The sequence below is a fragment of the Heptranchias perlo genome, chromosome 7 (assembly GCF_035084215.1).
Source record: "Heptranchias perlo isolate sHepPer1 chromosome 7, sHepPer1.hap1, whole genome shotgun sequence".
NCBI lineage: Eukaryota > Metazoa > Chordata > Chondrichthyes > Hexanchiformes > Hexanchidae > Heptranchias > Heptranchias perlo.
In genome coordinates, this window is record NC_090331.1 from 50,353,084 (window position 1) to 50,376,543 (window position 23,460).

General features: G+C 46.1%; 1 protein-coding gene across 4 annotated transcripts in view; it reads right to left on the bottom strand.

Annotated features, from left to right (window-relative positions):
* ubr3 (ubiquitin protein ligase E3 component n-recognin 3) overlaps positions 1-23,460 on the bottom strand; it is a 323,662-nt gene that overhangs the window by 41,142 nt on the left and 259,060 nt on the right. For all 4 annotated transcript variants that reach the window (XM_067987503.1, XM_067987502.1, XM_067987501.1 and 1 more), the window contains 2 exons: positions 18,612-18,712; positions 1,978-2,099 (listed from right to left, as the gene is read on the bottom strand). In XM_067987503.1, coding sequence (XP_067843604.1) covers positions 1,978-2,099; positions 18,612-18,712 — 223 coding nt within the window. The remainder of the gene's footprint in view (positions 1-1,977; positions 2,100-18,611; positions 18,713-23,460) is intronic.

The following is a 23,460-nucleotide window of genomic DNA, read 5'->3' on the forward strand; positions in this document are numbered from 1 at the left end:
TATTTCTTATCTTTATGACATGGCGATGTCATTCGAAAACACATCAGATTCCACTGTGTGCTGACGACACCCAGCTCTGCCTTACCACCTTTCTCGACCCCTCTACTTCATTTGATTTGTCATGCTGCTTGTTCGACATGAAATATTGGATGAGCAGAAATTTCCTCCAATTAAATATGGCTGATGATCATCTTCCAGATGCAAAGGCTAGTAAGAGAAAATTTCATTCATGTTCTCCAGACAGGAGGTGCTGCTATGGGAATCTGCATGTGTCCCACAATACCTCTTCTTATCCGAATATTTAAAACCCAAATTGTTCCAATCCTTTTCAGGTGCCCTCCATAACCTTTTCTTCCATTACACTGATGATGATGTTGCTGCTGCTTCCTGTTCTTCTTTCAGTTCAGGCAACTTCATTTGACTTTTGTTCCCATTTCCACAGATCCCTCACCTTTATGTGGTTCATCTCTAACTCTTCTCTTCCTGGACTCTTCTTTCTTAATCTTTGACAAAGGAGTTTCCATGGATATCTATTACAAGCTCATATATTCCCATAAATACTTTAATATTTTTGATTTCCACTTCCCCTCCTGTAAAAATTCCATCCCTTTCAGTTTCTGTCTTTACTGTATCTGCTCTGATGGTTTCACATTCTACACCAGAACTTTTGAATTGTTTTTTTTCTCATCTGAGGTTTCCCCTCATTTATGGTTAGCAAATGCCTTGATCGTGTCTGCCTAATTTCCCATTCCTCTGATCTCTGGCTTCTCTCTCAATAATAACATTGTCCTTTTTGTCCTCATCTTTCATCCCACTCGTCTTCATATCTTCCATCATCTACAAAATGATCCTATCAATCACATTTCCTCTTCCTTCTCTGTTTTCTAGAATGACCATTCTCTCTGTAATTCTCTTGTTCATTCTTCCTACTTCTAGCCTGTCTTCCCCATCCCACTTCCAGATGGTTTTCCCCTGCAATCGTAGAAAATGTGTGTCCCTTTTGCCACATTGATGTCCAGGGTCCTTGAAAACTCCCCCCATCTAAAGTAGTGATTTATATCTACTTCTTCCAATTTAATATACTGTATTTATTGCTCATCAGTGTATCCTCTATACTGATGAAATCAAATGCAGATTGGATTACCGCTTTGCTCAAGTTCTCCATTTTGTCTGTAAGTATTACCATGATTTGCAAGAGGCTTGCCAGTTCAACTCCCCCCTCCCAGTGCAACTCGGATCTTTCTACCTTAGGCTTCTACATGGACTTTAGCAATTTCAGAAATTTTACCCCTCCGTTTCTCCCTTTCACCTTCCACTCAATTGCCCTCCACAATTTAGCAGTTTTTCCCTCCTTTGCTTTTTCAATGCCTGAGATTATACTTCTATATCAGCCAGCATTTTCATCTCATTACGGTCCTTTGAAAAAAATTATCTCCAAGCTATTAAATCCATTAACTGCATCTTTGTGATAGAAGTCATTATACCCGATTCTTTATCTATGCTCCGTTCACCCCTTCATTTTGTTCAGCCCTATTAAGCAGCTTGGTTATCTACCACATTCCCATCCCAAATAAAAAGTCTACACCTGAAAAAGTAACATCCTCCCTTTACATATGATAGACCTGCAGCGTATTCCCACCATTTCCTGGGTTTATTTTATATAAGTTTGTAGCTTATTCAGCAAGGCATATAACCAAATAAAGGCTTAAAACGATAAATAACTGACAAATAATTTTATGGTGTAGCAGGTTATACACCGTAAAGTTGATACATGAGTCAGACAATAATGCAAGCTTTTGCATCTTTGAAGTTCAGGGAAACAATGCACATTTGTACAAGCCATAGACTTTTAAAAAACAAAGTAACAACTTAAACATAGGGGAGAGACTTACATACAATTGAAACTTGCACACCAAATGTTATGGTACTAAAATAGTCCTTCTTTCACATCCTTGAATTTGACATTAGTAGACTAACCTTGAGTTTACCAGAATTCTTCCAGGCTGTTCTTTCCTCTTCGCTGAATCTAACAGAAAGTGTTGCAATAGCTTGTGTATATAATAAATTGTACAACACTTTCACAATACAGGTAAAATGTTCTGCAAAATAGACAGAAAAAATTCAAAATTTGGTTAAAAGAAAACTTTTGAGCACTGGGCTGTTGATGCAGCATGCCAGTACACATTTAAGAAGTAGAAGAAACAAGTCATACATTTTCACCACGGGCATTCACCAGGGAAGGATGCACTGAATATACCTGCAGCACACACTATGACAGTTAATAAAACTTGTGATGCACGATACTGGAATGGATCCCGATGGTTTTTGTGTGAAGCACATTATAGAAGTTCGGGAAAAATTATGTGGCATTCATGGTTCTTGAGATATGGCTAGAGCTAATAGAGGCGAAGTTTCAAGTGATAAGATACTGGTCACGTGAAAATGACGTATTGGATGTTTCAGACAGTTAATTGAATGTTTGACTAGAGCCTGTCTGGTAACTCTTGCTGATTGAGTTGTTGGTTATATAGACCGGTTTTCCGTGTCATGGTCAGAGTCAGCTTATTCTGCTCCATTTTTTCTCCTGTCTGCTCCATGGCTATGCCTCTTTCTAGGGCAACGTTGTGCAGGACACAGCAGATTATGATAATCTTTGCCACATTGGCCAGACGGTACTGTACTATAGTACTTGCTTTGATCTGCCCAGGCATCTCACCAATTGTTTCAGCATGTTGATTGTTTACTCAACTAAGACATTGGTGGAAGCATGCTCTGCTTTTCATCTTTCCTGCCCTTGGGTTTTGCAATAGTGCCATAAACCATATCTGCACTGCGTATCATTGGTCCCTAAGCTGCCATCAAATAATGATGAGACTGTAATCTGACATAAGATGAAGAAATCATAGCAGTTTTCAGGGTAATATGGGCATAATTCTGTTCCAATGGTTGCAGACCAGCTCCACATTCATGAAATGGCAGCCCTTTCTGTTCATGAACGGAGTGGCATTTGGAGTAGGGGTGCAAATGACCACGAGTAGTCAATAATGCCCCACACTTTGGTGAATGCTGTCAAGTGGCTAGTTTTCAAAGGGAATCTGATTAAGTCACTAGTTACGTCAAACAATCAGTCAGTGACCTGCATGATGCAAGTGTACACTGATGTTTGGGAGCTGTGACAGAAAACTCTCAACATTGCTTAGACTAAGCCTGCTGCACAAAAGTTCAATGCAACTGGCTTAGTCATCCCTGTAATGACCTGGTTCCCCAGTCTGGCTGCAGGAGTGTGCATAGTTCTGTAACAGCCTCCTCAGGAATTATATTATCGATATGCATTTGTCTTTGGAGACGTCCTCGTATGATAGTCTGGCCCTGTACACAGGTGGCAACTGAAGCACAGGTCCTAACTCAATGTGTACAACAACAATCTGTATTCATATAGCACCTATAATATAACAAACTTCCCACTGTGCATCACAAATAGAAACAGATAAGGAAACAGACAATGAGCCATGAAAGGAGAGATTTGGAGAGGTGACAAAGTTTGATTGATAACCACGGGTTTTGAGGAGGCTTTTAAAAGGAGGAAAGAGAAGTGGCGAGGCAAAGGGCTTTATGGAGGGAGTTTCAGAAAGTGGTCCGAGGTGGTTGATGGCTCAGCTGTAGATGAAGCACGAGAAGGGAAGAATTCTGCACAAGAGGCCAGAATTACAAGGGTGCAGGACGGGATACAAGGTTTGAAAAGGTTGCAGATATAGAATGGAGCAAGGTTGTGGAGAGATTTGAAGACATGGACAAGAAATTTAAGTTTAATACATTGGGAGATGAGGTGCTAATGTAGAGTGATGGGCAAGCAAGACAGGATTTGGGAGTTGTGTTTTGGATAAATTGACTGGAGAAGCTGGGATTGTTCTCCTTAGAGCAGAGAAGGTTAAGGGGAGATTTAATAGAGGTGTTCAAATTTATGAAGGGTTGTGAGTAAAAAAAGGAGAACCTGATTCCACTGGCAGGAGGGTGGGTAACCAGAAGACACAGATCTAAGGTAATTCATAGAATCATAGAAGTTACAACATGGAAACAGGCCCTTCGGCCCAACATGTCCATGTCGCCCAGTTTATACCACTAAGCTAGTCCCAATTGCCTGCACTTGGCCCATATCCCTCTATACCCATCTTACCCATGTGACTGTCCAAATGCTTTTTAAAAGACAAAATTGTACCCGCCTCTACTACTGCCTCTGGCAGCTCGTTCCAGACACTCACCACCCTTTGAGTGAAAAAATGCCCCTCTGGACCCTTTTGTATCTCTCCCCTCTCACCTTAAATCTATGTCCCCTCGTTATAGACTCCCCTACCTTTGGGAAAAGATTTTGACTATCTACCTTATCTATGCCCCTCATTATTTTATAGACTTCTATAAGATCACCCCTAAACCTCCTACTCTCCAGGGAAAAAAGTCTCAGTCTATCCAACCTCTCCCTATAAGTCAAACCATCAAGTCCCGGTAGCATCCTAGTAAATCTTTTCTGCACTCTTTCTAGTTTAATAATATCCTTTCTATAATAGGGTGACCAGAACTGTACACAGTATTCCAAGTGTGGCCTTACTAATGTCTTGTACAACTTCAACAAGACATCCCAACTCCTGTATTCAATGTTCTGACCAATGAAACCAAGCATGCCGAATGCCTTCTTCACCACCCTATCCACCTGTGACTCCACTTTCAAGGAGCTATGAACCTGTACTCCTAGATCTCTTTGTTCTATAACTCTCCCCAACGCCCTACCATTAACGGAGTAGGTCCTGGCCCGATTCGATCTAACAAAATGCATCACCTCACATTTATCTAAATTAAACTCCATCTGCCATTCATCGGCCCACTGGCCCAATTGGTAAAAGAACTAGAGGAGAGATGAGGAGAATTATTTTTAACACAGCGAGTTATTATGATCTGGAATCCACTGCCTGAAAGGATGGTGGAAGCAGATTAAACAGTAACTTTCAAAAAGGAATTGGATATATACTTGACAAGGAAAAATTTGCAGGGCTCGGAGGAAAGAGCAGGGGAGTGAGACTAATTGAATAGCTCTTTCAAAGAGCTGGTGAACCTAATGGCCTCCTTCTGTGCTGTATGATTCTATGAAATTAGAATTTGTGGATAGTGGAAGATGGAAAGCCAGCAAAACCGGATTTGGAATAATTGAGTTTAGAGATAACAAACTCGTGGACAATGTTTTCAGTGACAGAGAGGCTGAGGTAGGGACAGAGGCCAGTAGTGTTGGGGGGATATAAATAAGCCATCTTGGCAATAGATACAGTGCAGAGCTTAGGACTTAGGTGAAGGTTGAACAGGACAAGACATAGTCTGCTTCAGCCCAAATGAGTGGCGGGGGGTGGGGGGGGGGGGGGGGGGAGAGGGGGAGGGGTTGAAGTCAGTGGCAAGAGCGCAGAGTTTATGATGAAGGCCAAAACCAATGGCTTTGATCTTCCTTATATGCAGTTGGAGGAAGCTCTGACATCGATCACTTCATGCGGACAGCTTGTCTGATAGCATGGAGGTTGTCGTGTGGTTGAGAATTGGGAAAGGTAGATCTGGGTGCTGTCATCATACAAATGGAAACTTAACCTCATGTTTGCAGATAATGCTGCTGAGGGGCAGCATGTTGATGAAGAGCAGGAGGGGACTCAGGATAGATTCTTCAGGGACTCCAAAAGTGACAAGAGATGCCACTGCTGGAGATGTGCTGGCTGCTTTTGCATATGTAGGAGCGGAACCATGTAAGAGCAGTCCCACTTTATATACCTATAGAGCAGAGGCAGGTGGGAAAACATCACAGTCAAATTTCTAAAAGCTTTAACTTGGTCTTCTTATTCTGAGATTACACATAATTCTATCAGCCCACTGTCCAATTCTGTCTACAGTCATTCACCAGTGTACTGCTCATATTTCAAATGAGGAGTTAATCACTGTCAGCAAAAGCAATGAATCAGATGACTGATGAGGAGGAAAACAGAGATAAGTAAGCTCTTTGAATACACTAATCACAGTAGTAGAGTTTGGATGTTCTAAAGAAAGCCACATGCCCAATTCAAGATCTCAAAACATATACTGGGCATCCAGCTTTACAGCAAGTCTAGCATATTTTGGTAATAAGAGGTTTAATACTTCGACGTCATGGTGGGAATTAAGAGAATCATTAGGACCATAAAATTGAGTATAATACAAGTCAACCAGTTTGTTCCGAAGCCAAAATGGTGACTAGATAGATTTATCCAATTGAGATGGTGCAGCAGCTTCATATTCACCAGTTTCTCTAAGCTTTGATAAAATCTTCATTGCTGACACTGATCTGTCATTCTGATCCTTTTTACGTATAAGCACAACGTTTGCTGCTTTTCACACCAACCTGTTGACATGAAAAGCCGAAACAGATCAATTGTGCCCTTAGCATTTTCAGGATCAATATTTTGAAAGCAATATTGATTTGGATGGTCCAATTAAGCTTCTGGTCAATGGTGACCCTCAAGATATTGATGCTGGAGAACTCAGAAATGGTGTTGCTGTTAAAGGTCAGCGGGAGGTAGTTAAGACTTTTTCTTGGTGGCGATGATCATTGCCTGGCGTTTATGGGGCACGGATGTTACCTGCCATTTGTCAGCTCAAGCCTGTATGTTGTCCAGGGCCCAGTGAAGGCTGACATGAGTTGCTTTATTGTCTGAAAGGAACTGAACATTTTGGAATTATCAGCGAACAGAGGGATGGTCATTGATGAAGCAGCTGAAGATGGTTGGGCAGAGGATGCGGCCCTGAGGAACTGTTGCAGTGATGCCCTGGTAGTGCTGATTCGCCTCTGACAACCGTGACCATCTTCATGTGTGTCAGGTATGACTCTAGTCCCTGAAGGGTTTTTCCAGGGCTCTGTAGTGTCATACTCAGTCAAACAATCATTCAAAAGAACATAAGAAATAGGAGCAGGAGTAGACCATACGGCCCCTCGAGCCTGCTCCACCATTCAATCAGATCATGGCTGATCTTCAACCTCAACTCCACTTTCCTGCCCGATCCCCATATCCCTTGATTCCCCCAGAGTCCAAAAATTTATCAATCTCAGACTGGAATATATTGAACAACTCAGCATCCACAGCCCTCTGGGGTAGAGAATTCCAAAGATTCACAACCCTCTGAGTGAAGAAATTCCTCCTCATCTCAGTCTTAAATGGCCGACCCCTTATTCTGAGACCATGCCTCCTAGATCTAGGTTCTCCAGCCAGGGGAAACAACTTCTCAGCATCTAACCTGTCAATCCCCCTCATATCGTCTGTTTTTATGCTGCCCAGAATAAAATCACAATGACAATAATACACCTAGGGGTAGATGACTGAATTTGGACATGGTAACCAACAGGAAAGCAAAAGGTGGAATCAAAAGCAATTATCTTTTAGCCAACTGTTGCAAAAAGCACCTTTATGTCCCAGAGGAATACTTTAGTTTGAAAAACATTGATAGTGCTTAATTCTGTTATATCTTTAGGAATAAGGTCTAACCAATGTTTGGAATACAAGGTATTCCATGGTCCCAATGAAAGATATCAGTCAGGGATAGTTTACTTGATTATTTTACCAACTGAGAATGACTCACAGATGTCAAGACTGTTAGGGCTACAACATGAACAAGTGATGACAAGTTTGGCCAAAGGCTACAATGTAAATTTACAATTCGTGTGCAGAACTACTCGTTAAAGCTACTGCCTTGTAATCACTCCCAGGAATCCATTTTTCTCTAATACATTCTTAATTGGCCACTTCTACAGAACTGAAAAAACTTCATGCATGTGAAAGATTACTTGTACTTTGTTGAATCTTATTTGCATTATAAATAACTCAAAAATTTTAAAGCTTTTAATTTTAATTTTAAAGATTTTAAAGCTTTTGAAGCAAAGTAGCATACGTCACTTTTTGTTGATTTTTTTGAACATTAGAATCCTTCAATGTATGTTCTTCCTTCTCCTTTATTGATCTCATCAGCTGTGACATCCCTGTCAAAGAGTATGGGTATTCTACCTTTTTTTTTATTCGTTCACGGGATGTGGGCGTCGCTGGCAAGGCCGGCATTTATTGCCCATCCCTAATTGCCCTCGAGAAGGTGGTGGTGAGCCGCCTTCTTGAACCGCTGCAGTCCGTGTGGTGACGGTTCTCCCACAGTGCTGTTAGGAAGGGAGTTCCAGGATTTTGACCCAGCGACAATGAAGGAACGGCGATATATTTCCAAGTCGGGATGGTGTGTGACTTGGAGGGGAACGTGCAGGTGGTGTTGTTCCCATGCGCCTGCTGCTCTTGTCCTTCTAGGTGGTAGAGGTCGCGGGTTTGGGAGGTGCTGTCGAAGAAGCCTTGGCGAGTTGCTGCAGTGCATCCTGTGGATGGTGCACACTGCAGCCACAGTGCGCCGGTGGTGAAGGGAGTGAATGTTTAGGGTGGTGGATGGGGGGCCAATCAAGCGGGCTGCTTTATCTTGGATGGTGTCGAGCTTCTTGAGTGTTGTTGAAGCTGCACTCATCCAGGCAAGTGGAGAGTATTCCATCACACTCTACCAGTACAGCTTTGAAGCTAGAAAGTGTGCTAGTATGGCCTAAGTGACTTTCCCTGTAATGTTTCCTTACTCTCTGTGGGAGTTCTCTGGCACCTCTTCATAGCAGTACAGCAGTGATGGGTCACTGGCAAGACTTTGGTTTCCTGTATAGAATGAAACAATTTCTTGAAGTAGCAATTTGAGCCACTAATCTGGAATAGTACTTCTGTGCACTCAAAACAGCTAATTTTAAGACCACTCATAAACAACTGCCTCATAAGTCAAGTCATTACAATGACATAAATGTGTGCAGATAAAATTAGTCATACAGCTGCCAACAGTGAGGACATTCAGTAATATATACGAGGGGGGAGGGGGAGCTGGCAAAATGAGGTTTTAAATAAGAATATTATTTCACCTAATTTAAGTATTATATTATTACTATTACTCTGTTGGGGCCAAAGACACCTTCTTTTGTCTATTATTGATTATTCCTTCATTCAATATTATTTTCACTGAAATTTCTGTTATTTAGTTTCCTTGAACTGTGCTGTACTATAAATCACAAATGGGTTATTCCGAAAAAAGCTCTGCAATGTTTGAGGTCCTGCAGTCAGAGTTTCAGGAGCTAGGAAGTTAAAAAGCAGGACCTCAAAGGTAGTAATCTCCGGGGAGGTTAACCAATACTGTGGGGGAGGGTTTAAACCAATTTGGCTGGGGGATGGGCACCAGGTTGAAACATTAGAGAGGAGAAACAAGGTGCACAGAGGACTGGGAGGGACAAATAGCATTAGAGTAAAGAAGAGTTCAGAAATAGGAGGGATCAGACAGGGCAAATGCAAGGCAGACGAAGATGAGTTTGGAGTGCATGTGCGTAAATGCACGTAGCGTGGTAAATAAGGTTGGTGAGCTGCAGGCTCAAGTCGCCAAATGGGACTATGATATAATTGCAATAACAGAGACCTGGCTCAAAGGGGAGGATTGGCAATTAATATTCCTGGCTACAAAGTATTCAGAAAAGATAGGAAAGGAAAGAAAGGAGGAGGGGTGGCAGTATTGATCAAATAAACTATTATAGCACTGGAAAAGGTGATGTAGTTGAGGGAGTCAAAGACAGAATCTATTTGGTTAGAATTAAGGAACAATAGAGGAGCTATTACGGTACTGGGTGTATACTATAGGCCACCAAATAGTGGGAAGGAGATAGAGGAGCAAATCTGCAGGCTAATTACAGAAAGATGCAAGAACTATAGAGTAGTGATAATGGGGGACTTCAATTATCCCAATATAGACTGGGACATTAACAGTGTAAAGGGCAAAGAAGGGGAGGAATTCCTGAAATGTGTTCAAGAGAACTTTCTGGAACAATGGGTGCTAAATTAGGCCGGATAGCGCCCGTTGTTTCAGACGCCATCTTAGTATAGGAATTTGCGCAGGCACAGATAAAAAACGCTGGAATCATGTAAAGTAGGGAGAAAATGGCTTCAATCAGTGGGCAACGCTGATTTAAAGTGACAGACACCATTTTGGGACTTAACGCTCAACTCAACGCACAGTCTTAACCCTGACCATCTGAACGTGTCTTAGAGTGCCTGGAGGACCCCCCACCGGCGCTATTTAAAGGAACCATGCAGGATTTACAGGTTAGTGGCTGGATTATTGCCTCTGGCTGCCGAGACATTTGTAAACAAGGGTATTAAGGGATACGGGGCTAAGGCGGGTATATGGAGATAAGTCACAGGTCCACCATGATCTCACTGAATGGTGGAACAGGCTCGAGGGGCTAAATGCCACTACCACTTGCTGCTTCTTGATATGCGCCACCTTCTCCTGCAAGAAAGCGAGGTGTGTGTCTGGGTGATGTGCCTGTCATGGTTGAATAACTGCCAGTGTGTGTGGCCTGTGAGTTGTGGGTGGGCGGCTTGGAACAATGGTAACGTGTAAGGGCGGGAGGAAGCATCTGATGGGAAGAGTTGAGTACTGATGGAAAGAATTTATTGGTATGTGGGGGATGGGGGCTGTAGTGCGTGATGCAGTTGGTAGGAGACGCCACTTGACAGTTGACCTCACTCACCTTGCCCACTCATGTCAAAGCGCTGAACTTCTTCCTGCACTGCATCCATGATGCCTGGCATTGACTTTGTCCCCCACTGCCTCCCACTGTCTTTTGAGTACATGTCTGGAGGGCCTCTTGCCACCCGCCCCCCACCCCACTGCGGATATAGGATGTCCCTCCTTCTGTCCACCTCTTGCACCCAAGGTCTCTAGTGCATCAGCAGAGAACCTTGTTGCATGCGCTCCCGCAGGCCTGGTATCAACTCAGATCGGCAAATTGGTGAGGACTGGTGTGCAGATTGGAGGATGTGGCATTTAGTAATGCGCAACCTTTATTCAATGTTTTAACATCAGTCTGTAAACATAGGGACGGGATCTGCATCTGTGTTTTACGTGTGCGGTGTCTGATCTCGGTTCAGACTCCATGCAGTCAGTAGACTGTTATTTTCAGCAAATAACAAGTACAAGCTACCTTTAAGAGATTTCTAAGAAACATCTTCCCTTTAAGAGATGGAGCTCCCTCTGTTGGTGGAAAGTGCGAATTGCATCCATTCCACATGCAAGGCCTGGAAAGGTATGCCGATTGCAGGTAAGTGCTCCCTTGGGACCAAACTTGCGTCTTGCCTGCCCAGGGTCCGTCGGGTGCGCGGTGTTAGCGCATCGTGCTAATATCGCCCAGAACGGACCCTTAACCAATTTTTCCCCCAATGTGTTTCCAGCTCACCCAGGAAGAAAACAGTGCTGGATCTAGTTCTGGGGAATGAAGTGGGGCAGGTGGAGCACGTTTCAATGGGGGAGCATTTGGGGAATAGTGAGTATAATATTATTAGGTTTAGAACAGTTATGGAAAAGGACAAAGAACAATCAAATGTGAAAATCTTAAGTAGAGGAGGGCTAATATCAATGAATTAAAAAAGGATCTTGCCCAGGTGGATTGGAATCAAAAATTGGCAGGCAAAACAGTAATTGAACAATGGGAGGCCTTCAAGGGGGAGTTGGTTTGGGTACAGAGTAGACACATTCCTACTGGGGGGGGGGGGGCGGAGTGGGGAAAGGGGGAAGGGAAGGACATCCAAAGCTAGAGCTCCCTGATTGACTAAAGATATAGAGGTTAAAATGAAACAGAAAAAGGAGGCTTATGACAAATGTAAGGTTCATAATACAGTAGAGAAGCAGACTGAATACAGAAAGTACTGAGGAGATCTAAAAAAGGGAGTAAGAGGGGCGAAGAGAGAGTATGAGAATACATTAGCAGCTAACATAAAAGAGAACCCAAAAGTCTTTAATAAACATGTAAATAGTAAGAGGGTAGCCAAAAGAAGAATGGGACTGATTAGGGTCAAAAATGATCTTCTTGTGGAGGCAGCGGGCATGGCTGGGGTACTAAATGAATACTTCTCATCCGTCTTCACTAGAGAAGAGGATGCTGCCATTGTAACAATAAAGGAGGAGATAGTAGAGATATTGGATAGGCTAAAAATAGATAAAGAGGTACTTAAAAGATTGGCAGTACTCAAAGTAGAAAAGTCACCTGGTCCAGATGGGATCCATCCTAAGTTAATGAGGGGAGTAAGGGTGGAAATTGCGGAGGCTCTGGCCACAATCTTCCAATCCTCCTTAGATATGGGGATGGTGCTGGAGGACTGCAAATGTCACACCTCTGTTCAAAAAAGGGGAGAGGGATAAGCCCGGCAATTACAAGTCAGTCAGCCTAACGTCGGTGGTGGGGTAACTTTTAGAGACAATAATCTAAGACAAATTAATTGGCACTTGGAAAAATATGGGCTAATAAATGAAAGTCAGCACGGATTTGTTAAAGGAAAATCGTGTTTGACTATCTTTATTGAGTTCTTTGATGAAGTAACGGAGAGGGTCTGGCCTGGCTGACAGGCAACAGCAAGGGCACAGGCAGAGTGGCAGAGGTGGGAGCAGGAATGCTGTCATCCTGAGAGAGGACAACAGGTTCGTCTTCCATGGCACCACTGCCACTCTCCTGGGGCGACGCCTCAGCAATCCTGGTGATCTGTTGTAGAATAGATTGCTGGACTGCTGCGTGCCTGCGAAGCCCCTTTCAACAGTGGTACCCTGACCCACGATAGCAGCAGTGTGAACTTCTAAGGCAGCAGTCTGAGCCCCCAATGCAGCACTCAGACCTTGATGGCAGATGTTTGTGCTGTAATGGAAGCTGCGACTTCGGTCATCAGACACTGTACCATGATGGGTTCCACAGATATGCTGATGGAGGTGACCACCTGTTCCATCCATGTGGGAAAGGATGGGCTCCAAGTTCTGCGCAAAGCCCTGTGCCAAGTTGGAGCTGGACTCCTCCTTGCTCCTTGACATTGTGCGCATGCTTTCTGGCAGGCTTTCCAGTGCACTAAACATTTGGTTGTGTTCGGCAATCAGCCTTCTTCTGCAGCCTGGTCCATCGAAGACATCGCCTGACTCCTTGGCAGACCTGGTGTGCGACCTCGCCCTCTGGTCAGTTGGCACCTGCGATATCCGTTTCTCTCCCACCCACCCCAGCTCCTGTGCACTTGTGCCCGGTGTCTCACCACATGCAGATTCCTCCTCTATCCTAGCCTCTAAACTACGCGCAGTGTCAGAAGCTGAGCTGGTGGCTGCTAGTGTAAGACTGAGTGACAGTGTGTCTTCATCATCACTATCGTCTTCTTCTACCTCCTCTGACTGGGCAGGTTCCAGTTCTTGAGTATCTTGAGTTGTGGTGAGGGGAGAGGGGAAAGTAAGATGTGCGCGCTTACAGCACGTGAGTCACAAAAGATTGTGGGATGTGGGAGAAGTGGGAAGCGAGAAGGAGGATTCAGTATGCAGAGACCCTCGTTATCGATAGTTCCAGCACCACCAGTGGCCACGGCCTCAGTGATGGCCAGTACTGTCTCATCCATGGGAGTTAGGACGTGTAGGCGCACTTGTCCTCCTCCAGGTCTTTCCTGCTGCCTAGTGTTATGCGCCACATTCTCCTCCAAGAAAGAGGGAAGTGTGTTAGTGAGTGTCCTGCAAGGCTGTCATGGTTGAATAGCTGCCAGTGTGTGAGACCTGTAAGTTGTGGGTGTGCAGCTTGCAACAGTGGTTATGTGTGAGGGTGAGATGAAGCATTTGATTTGAAGAGTTGAGTACTAATTGAAAGAGTTTGTTGGTAGATGGGTGATGTGGGGTGTAGTGCATTGAGTAGTGGTGCAGTTGGTAGGATATGCCACTTGACAGTTGAACATGCTGCTTTTAAGTGGTGCTAGCCACTCCCGATATCAGGGCCCCCGCTGATGTGTGCAGCCAATCAACAGCATAGTTAGCGCTGGCTGCACGCAGCAATCATTTAAATCATCAGGCAGCACGAATGTTAATCGCGCACCGTGATCCCAGCGCCCGTTTTCGGAGGTTATCCAATATAACCCCCATAGAGTACAAAAGCAAAGAAGTTACGCTAAACCTTTGTAAAACACTGGTTAGGCCTCAGCTGGAGTATTGTGTTCAATTCTGGACACCATACTTTAGGAAGGATGTCAAGGCCTTAGATAGGGTGCAGAAGAGATTTACTAGAATGTTACCAGGGATGAGGGACTTCAATTATGTGGAGAGACTGGAGAAGCTGGGGTTGTTCTCCTTAGAATTGAGAAAGTTATGGGGAGATTTGATAGAGGTTTTCAAGATCATGAATAGTTTCGATCGAGTAAATAAGGAGAAACTGTTTCCAGTGGCAGAAGGGCTGGTAACCAGAGGACACAGATTTAAGGCGATTGGCAAAAGAACCAGAGGCAACATGAGGAGGAAACATTTTTTTTTACACAGCAAGTTGTAATGATCTGGAATGCACTGCCTGAAGGGGTGAGGAAACAGATTCAATAGTAACTTTCAAAAGGGATAAATACTTGAAGGGAAAAATTTACAGAGCTATGGGGAAAATGCAGGGGAATGGGACTAATTGGACAGCTCTTTCGAAGAGCCGGCACAAGCATGATGGGCCAAATGGCCTCCTCCTGTGCTATACCTATTATGATACCATGAACCCTTCCATCAACAGGAAAAAAGCTAAATAAGTGGGAAAAAGATGAAAAAGAATTGCTCTATCACCTCTTGGGCCTGACTTTGAAACACTCTTCTGCTTTAGTAGCTTTGGGTAGAATTATCCTATTTCCTTTTGGGTAGAAGTCCACAGCAATTTGACACAAATTAGCACTAAGTTAGTAATCTCATACAGAGAGGGCATAATTTTGGTTGGTATGAGAAATGGAAAAAATTGCTCTAGTAAAGAACGAAGATACAGACAATGCTTTTCTGAGGCTAGGTTCTAGATACATTACTAAGCAGAGGAAGCAGCTTTACTGTGTGTCTGGCTCAGTTGTGCATGACCTGGGAGTGTTCAATGCTGACACTAGATACCAGAAAGTGAAAATGTCAGTGCTGGGGAATCAGGCACATCACTCATTTGACAAGCAGAGAAATTCATCTGAAAATATAAATTAAACGGTGGAAGAAGCACTTTTCTAAAAGTATACATGATTATTATAATTAAAATATAGTTTCCAAGTGATCAAATGTGCTTCATGGGGAAATTTTGTGACTTGCATCGCAGAAGCTGGTTACACCAGCTCTAGTTGCTGAAATGATGAGGCATATTATTAAGTAGGATAATGCTGAAATCATCAAAACACCATCCTCCTTCCCCCACCCCCAAGAAAAAAAGTGCCTAGGAATATTAACCTCCTACATCAGATAACAAAAAGGACAGTGCATTCCCATCACACAAAAGAGACAATGTGGACCTTAACGAGGGTATCATAACCCCGCTGATAGCTAGTTGCACTTCAACCTTGTTTCTATCAACTCTACATGATCTAGCTCAACATATCGAATTCAATGTAATAGCTTTGTTTGCATTCCAAAATCTGTAACTCATTCCATTATTTTGCAGATGCAGTATGCATAAGTGCCTGCATGACACATCACTATGGCAACAAGGTCACAGACTTTAGAGGGAGGCAGACAGCCAGTTCATACTCCACTGCCTCCAAATTTGTTCCCTGAAACCTGCTCCAGAGGTGGTGCACATACATCCTGTGATACTGTCAAATTATACAGAGGAAGGATAAAAAGTAAATTATACTAATTTCTTATGTTGTCATTAGCACAGTATAAATGAGACGTTACAGTGGCAGTGTTGTAGCTCTTTTGCTCCTCTTCCTCTCAAACCTTTTCTCTGGTTAAATCTCACTTGCTTTACCAAAATAGTTTTCCGTCTTGAACCATTTTATTCCTTATTTAAATAAAACATTACAACACAGAATATTTGTACATGTTTATGTAAATTGTACTTAGAATTTCAACTGTGCTCTAATAAGAGCGATTGAATCTTAAGATCATTGCTACTCCATTTAACATTTGGCACATTAACAATCCCTTATGTCTAATGCGATTATTCTACTGAATTCACCCTCTTCCTACCTGATATGAAGCTCCCAATTTTCTAATCTAAAAAAAACCTGTAGAATAATACATCATCCTTTAACGAAGATCAATTGATTGTGCATTAATGGGCTGGCTAAAATGCTATTAATGCAATGTTTCCTCAGAGAACTGTAGTTCTGAAAGCTCATTTAACTTCATCCCTTTTCCATCCCACCCCAGAAAAAAAACCTCTATGAAATGCAATTTAGCAATCTGGAAAATTTATCCCAGCTATGTCCTCTTTCCAGAAATTGTGGACTGCCTAAAATGTGCATTCTGATCATCCTTTCTGCATGTGGATTAATCTCAAATTTCAACTCTCCCCAAAGTGCTAGGTAAAATTTTAATATTTCAAATTTAATCAAACAGAACCTGACACACCAGCAGTTTTCTAGGTTGCCTACCTCATTTTATCCCCACAGGTAGACATAATAATTTGCTATTACAGCTGTTGATACATCTTTTACTCAAGTGCAAGTCAATCTGCACAAAAATTGGGGGCAAAATTAACCTTTCAGATTTTCATAATTGAGTGGAAGGCATCAGTCAAGGCTGTTGCTAAAAAGAAGGCCTTCCTCCAATTAATGTAAAATTTCAAGTCAGAACTTAACAAAAATTCAAATACTAATACCTATAAGGAAACCAAAAATCATATTAACTGAAACTCATACGCAAGGGTGAGAAAGAGAGAGAGAGAGAGAGAGAGGGAGAGAGAGAGAAAAAAAAGAGAGGTCATAAAGATGCATAGCATAAAACAGAAATCTCAAACAGGACCATATTATAGGGGCAGTGCACAGGGAGCAATACCCTGCAATTAGCAGATACTATACTAGAACTGGGAGTGCTCGATGCTGACACGGAGTACAAGATATGAAAAATGTCTCACTGCTTAGCACTGAAATCCTTCACCTCGAAAAGCACAAAGATTCAACTAAATATATGGAAAACTTAATTGCACAAGTCTTTCCTTTCTATTATTATTTCACTATGTAATTTATCTTTGAATTTTATTTGCAACTGTGCAAAAATACTGCCACAGTATTGAAAGTGTCAACAATGTGCAGAATGATTTCCTGGAAAGCTCATCCAGCGTATGAGGTTCCCTGCCAGTAGAATGCAGAAATAATTGAATCCTTCAATTATTTCTACTTTTTAATCCTACATGCCAGTTTTGTGGGTATATAGCTGGACCCTATGTTTCCTTTCTTTAGTTCAGACAAAGTTCAAACAAATTAACTTGGGACAGTTCTACTTCATTGACTTCCCTCCATCACTCATGTTCCAAACTTACTTACGTCCAACTAAATGAGGAGAACCTGATTCTGACTACAGTACATGTACAGTTATTACAGGTTACACAAAATATGCACTGCAGTTCGGCACACAGCACGTCTGGAGACAGTTGTTACCAATCAAGGCTTTTTTTTAAACTCACTCTCTCTTGCTTATTCCCCTGACTTCTCCCCACCCCCACCCAACATTTGCACTACCAGCACCAAGAAATGTTCTGACCTCCATCAAGAAGTCCTTTCTGTAATAAAAGACTCAATTTGCAGCTGTGCCTCTTTGTGATAGGATCAGATCAATTTTCTTTCACAGAATGAACAGTGTAATGGCATTTACTTTGGTTTAATCAATCTGTGATTGGAAAAGATACCAATTCCCATCTAACTGCTAACAAGACAATGTGATTCTCATGGTTCCAATTCAGAGGCAAAAGAATGGTTGAGTTCCCTTTTGCAAAATGTCAATCTTTGCTTCCAAAAAAAGCCAATTGTTTGAGTATTTCAGTTAAAGTATGCACCTTTATTCAATACATATCCACATATAAAATTCAGCATATGTAGTAGAATTTCTTAGATCAGCTAATAAAGCAACTGAATTTTTCTTTTTTTCTTTCCATGAGTGTTTCCAATTTTAATTTACTGTTTAACAAAACCTTAAAATAGATTTATTGAATTTGATGACTATGACCAAAGGAGCTTTGTGATTTTGTATTCATCACACACTCTGCTCTGCCTGAGGCTATGTGTTGACATTACATGTCGTATCCAGTAAGCATTACTGTAATTATCGTTTTTTGTGTACAACCTCTTATTATACATGATTGCTGCAATTGTGACTGCTAAAATTCAATGTAAATTGCTATCTTTGTCCCTCAGGCATTATGCTGAGATTGAAGGATCACACAGATCACAGTACTGTTAACAGATGAAGGTCAATGAAAGGACATTATTTCACTATTTAAAAAAGCCTGGACGGCTTTCCAAGCCTTGTGTCCTTTTTGTATTAGCAAGCTGATAACAAGGTAAGGGGACAGACGATACTGATAAGTGTGCCAAGCTCACACTAAAAATATTTTCAGTGTAGATTTGTGCATGCAGATAAGATATCATCATTAATTTGCTATATGAGGGCATGCTTTAATTGATTGTTACACTCAAGGTATTGTCATATTGTATTTGGGCTCACAAAAAATGTATGTTTAATGGTTCTACACAACCTGCAGGGATCTATAAATGAAAACTTACCTTTGTGCAATTCTTGTGGCATAGTTAAAACAAGGATGAGCAGGAGAGATGAAACATCCCGGTATAATAATGGCACCTCTGGCTTCTCATCATCACATATTCTGAAAGTAGAAATTATACAGTAATGAATGTGCAAAAACAGCTGGTTGAAGGATTGTTTTATGCAAACTGATCACTTTGTGTTTGTGGTCTGAATGTCAACATTCATGGCCCCGTTAAATTTTTCGATTTTATCTGCTTCAAATGAGTTCCATTATGCAGTTGACTTTAAACTGTGAATAACTGCGAGAAATCATTTTCCACCTTAAAGATGGATTCTCTAGAGAACAGAGTAGCATAAAAGAGCAATTACTTCACAAAAATTTCTGATTAAATAAAGCCCTTCACCACAATGCAAACAATTTTTTTACAAATGACAAAAGTCAGGTGCTATCTTCTTCTACTGAATTGGTCTCTGGAATTTAGGAAATCTTCATTAGCTAATCTAGATCGTCAAAATACTTAAGACCTGCTAATTTAAAATCAGATCTGATTTAGCAATGAACTCCCAAATTAGTGAATTTGAAAAGCGGTTTTATTGGTTGAACAGTTGGCATCACACCGCATCATAAACATCTCAGGTCTTACCATACTGGAGATGGCAATGTGGATATGACATTTGCATCCTAAGCTGGGAAAAAATAAAGAGGTATACAATACTATCAGTGTAGCATTCTCTACCAGATCATTTCCTGGAGATTACTAGTTGTCAACTTAATTGATGATGTAAACCTACCTAAAGGTTTTGTTTTCGAATGCACCACCTGATGTAGTTCATGTACATTAGCAAATCGCAGGTTAGATCCCCAAGTCTGCCAAGTTACCTGATTTCAGCAAAGATGAAGTGAAGTGAAGCACTTGGGCTTCAAAGAAGGATAAAGGAAAATGTGCAGGTTTTCTGCTTGATGAATGTTAGGCAAGGGCAGGGCTTGGCTGCAATGTCTGCCAACAATCACTTTTCAGGCTCACACAGAAGAATGGCTATCGGTCATGGTGTATCACAAGCCTGCTTGTGCACATACAATTGGCCTCAGTGCTCTAAGTTTAGAAAGAATGCTGAAAATATCTGTGTGCAGACAGGTTTGGGTTCAATTTTGACATCACTTGTGGTCAACACTTACTGCCTGAATTGTTGTGTATTCCTCTTCCCTTCGATCCACCACTGGCAGCAGTGCCTACAGCCGTCTAGCCCCCAAGCTCTGGAATTCCCTTCCTAAACCCCTCTGCCTTCCCACCTCTTTGACCAAGCTTTTGGTTACCCCTCCTAATTTCTCCTTCTCTGGTTTGGCATCTGGTTTTGTGAAGCACCTTGGGATATTTTTCTACATTAAAGATCTATATAAATGCAAGTTGCTTTTGTAGTAGTATTAGTATATGATTGCAATGTAAGATGCTGTTGACATTGCTTGCACATGAACTCACAAAGTATTGATCCCAAAGGTTACAGATTTGGTTTGATTAGCATAACAGAAACTCCTCATGGCTTCCACATGGTGAAATTAAATCAAAAGGGGGAAGAGAGTGAGCAAGGGGGGGAAGAGAGTGAGCAAGGGGGGGAAGAGAGTGAGCAAGGGGGGGAAGGGAGGGAGGGGGGGGGAAGGGAGGAGGGGGAGAGAGGGAGGGAGGGGGAGGGAGAGAGGGAGGGAGGGAGGGAGGGAGAGAGGGAGAGGGAGGGAGGGAGGGAGGGAGGGAGGGGGAGGGAGGGAGGGAGGGAGGGAGGGAGGGAGGGAGGGGGAGGGAGGGAGGGAGGGAGGGGGAGGGAGGGAGGGAGGGAGGGGGAGGGAGGGAGGGAGGGAGGGGGAGGGAGGGAGGGAGGGGGAGGGGGGGAGGGAGGGAGGAGGGGGGGAGGGAGGGAGGGGGGGAGGGAGGGAGGGAGGGGGGGAGGGAGGGAGGGAGGGAGGGGGGGAGGGAGGGAGGAGGGGGGGAGGGAGGGAGGGAGGGGGAGAAAGGGAGGGAGGGAGGGAGGGGGAGAAAGGGAGGGAGGGAGAGAGGGAGGGGGAGGGAGGGGGAGATAGGGAGGGAGGGAGGGGGAGGGAGGGAGGGAGGGAGGGGGAGGGAGGGAGGGAGGGAGAGGGAGGGAGGGGGAGGAGGGAGGGGGAGGGAGGGAGGGGGAGGGAGGGAGGGGGAGGAGGGAGGGAGGGGGAGGGAGGGAGGGAGGGGGAGGGAGGGAGGAGGGAGGGGGAGAAAGGGAGGGAGGGAGGGAGGGGGAGGGAGGGAGGGAGGGGGAGGGAGGGAGGGAGGGGGAGGGAGGGAGGGAGGGAGGGGGAGGGAGGGAGGGAGGGAGGGAGGAGGGAGGGAGGGGGAGAAAGGGAGGGAGGGAGGGAGGGAGGGAGGAGGGGGAGGGAGGGAGGGGGAGGGAGGGAGGGGGAGAAAGGGAGGGAGGGAGGGAGGGGGAGAAAGGGAGGGAGGGAGGGAGGGAGGGGGAGAAAGGGAGGGAGGGAGGGAGGGAGGGGGAGAAAGGGAGGGAGGGAGGGAGGGAGGGAGGGGGAGGGAGGGAGGGAGGGAGGGAGGGAGGGAGGGAGGGAGGGGGAGAAAGGGAGGGAGGGAGGGAGGGAGGGGAGAAAGGGAGGGAGGGAGGGGGAGAAAGGGAGGGAGGGAGGGGGAGAAAGGGAGGGAGGGAGGGGGAGAAAGGGAGGGAGGAGAGGGAGGGAGGGAGGGAGGGAGGGGGGGGGAGGGAGGGGGAGGGAGGGAGGGAGGGAGGGGGAGAGGGGGAGGGAGGGAGGGAGGGGGAGAAAGGGAGGGAGGGAGGGGGAGAAAGGGAGAGGGAGGGAGGGAGGGGGAGAAAGGGAGGGAGGGAGGGGGAGAAAGGGAGGGAGGGAGGGAGGGAGGGGAGAAAGGGAGGGAGGGGGAGAAAGGGAGGGAGGGGGAGAAAGGGAGGGAGGGAGGGAGGGGGAGAAAGGGAGGGAGGGAGGGAGGGGGAGAAAGGGAGGGAGGGAGGGAGGGAGGGGGAGGGAGGGAGGGAGGGAGGGGGAGAAAGGGAGGGAGGGAGGGGGAGAAAGGGAGGGAGGGAGGGAGGGAGGGGGAGAAAGGAGGGAGGGAGGGAGGGGGAGAAAGGGAGGGAGGGAGGAGGGGGAGAAAGGGAGGGAGGGAGGGAGGGGAGAAAGGGAGGGAGGGAGGGAGGGGGAGAAAGGGAGGGAGGGAGGGAGGAGGGAGGGGGAGAAAGGGAGGAGGGAGGGGGAGGGAGGGAGGGAGGGGGAGGGAGGGAGGGAGGGAGGGAGGGGAGAAAGGGAGGGAGGGAGGGAGGGGGAGAAAGGGAGGGAGGGAGGGAGGGGGAGAAAGGGAGGGAGGGAGGGAGGGGGAGAAAGGGAGGGAGGGAGGGAGGGAGGGAGGGAGGGAGGGAGGGGGAGAAAGGAGGGAGGGAGGGGGAGAAAGGGAGGGAGGGAGAGGGAGGGAGGGAGGGAGGGAGGGGGGGGGAGGGAGGGGGAGGGAGGGAGGGAGGGAGGGGGAGGAGGGGGAGGGAGGAGGGAGGGGGAGTAAGGGAGGGAGGGAGGGAGGGAGGGGGAGAAAGGGAGGGAGGGAGGGAGGGAGGGGGAGAAAGGGAGGGAGGGAGGGAGGGAGGGGGAGAAAGGGAGGGAGGGAGGGGGAGAAAGGGAGGGAGGAGGAGGGAGGGGGAGAAAGGGAGGGAGGGGGAGAAAGGGAGGGAGGGGGAGAAAGGGAGGGAGGGAGGGAGGGGGAGAAAGGGAGGGAGGGAGGGAGGGGGAGAAAGGGAGGGAGGGAGGGAGGGAGGGAGGGGGAGAAAGGGAGGGAGGGAGGGGGAGAAAGGAGGGAGGAGGGAGGGAGGGGGAGAAAGGGAGGGAGGGAGGGAGGGGGAGAAAGGGAGGGAGGGAGGGAGGGGAGAAGGGAGGGAGGGAGGGAGGGGGAGAAAGGGAGGGAGGGAGGGAGGGGGAGAAAGGGAGGGAGGGAGGGAGGGAGGGAGGGGGAGAAAGGGAGGGAGGGAGGGGGAGGAGGGAGGGAGTGAGGGAGGGGGAGAAAGGGAGGGAGGGAGAGAAAGGGAGGGAGGGAGGGAGAGAAAGGGAGGGAGGGAGGGAGGGAGGGAGGGAGGGAGGGGGAGAAAGGGAGGGAGGGAGGGAGGGAGGGGAGAAAGGGAGGGAGGGAGGGAGGGAGGGGGAGAAAGGGAGGGAGGGAGGGAGGGAGGGAGGGGGAGAAAGGGAGGGAGGGAGGGAGGGGGAGAAGGGAGGGAGGGAGGGAGGGGAGAAAGGGGGAGGGAGGAGGGAGGAGGGAGGGGGAGGGGGAGGGAGGGGAGGAAGGGAGGGAGGGGAGGAAGGGAGGGAGGGGGAGAAAGGGAGGGAGGGAGGGAGGGGAGAAAGGAGGGAGGGAGGGAGGGAGGGGGAGAAAGGGAGGGAGGGAGGGAGGGGGAGAAAGGGAGGGAGGGAGGAGGGGGAGAAAGGGAGGGAGGGAGGGGGAGAAAGGGAGGGAGGGAGGGGAGAAAGGGAGGGAGGGAGGGGGAGAAAGGGAGGGAGGGAGGGAGGGAGGGAGGGAGGGAGGGAGGGGAGAAAGGGAGGGAGGGAGAGAAGGGAGGGAGGGAGGGAGAGAAAGGGAGGGAGGGAGGGAGGGAGGGAGGGGAGAAAGGGAGGGAGGAGGAGGGAGGGGGAGAAAGGGAGGGAGGGAGGGAGGGAGGGGAGAAAGGGAGGGAGGGAGGAGGGAGAAAGGGAGGGAGGGAGGGAGGGAGGGAGGGAGGGAGGGAGGGGGAGAAAGGGAGGGAGGGAGGGGAGAAAGGGAGGGAGGGAGGGGGAGAAAGGGAGGGAGGGAGGGGGAGAAAGGGAGGAGGGAGGGAGGGAGGGAGGGAGGGAGGGGAGAAAGGGAGGAGGGA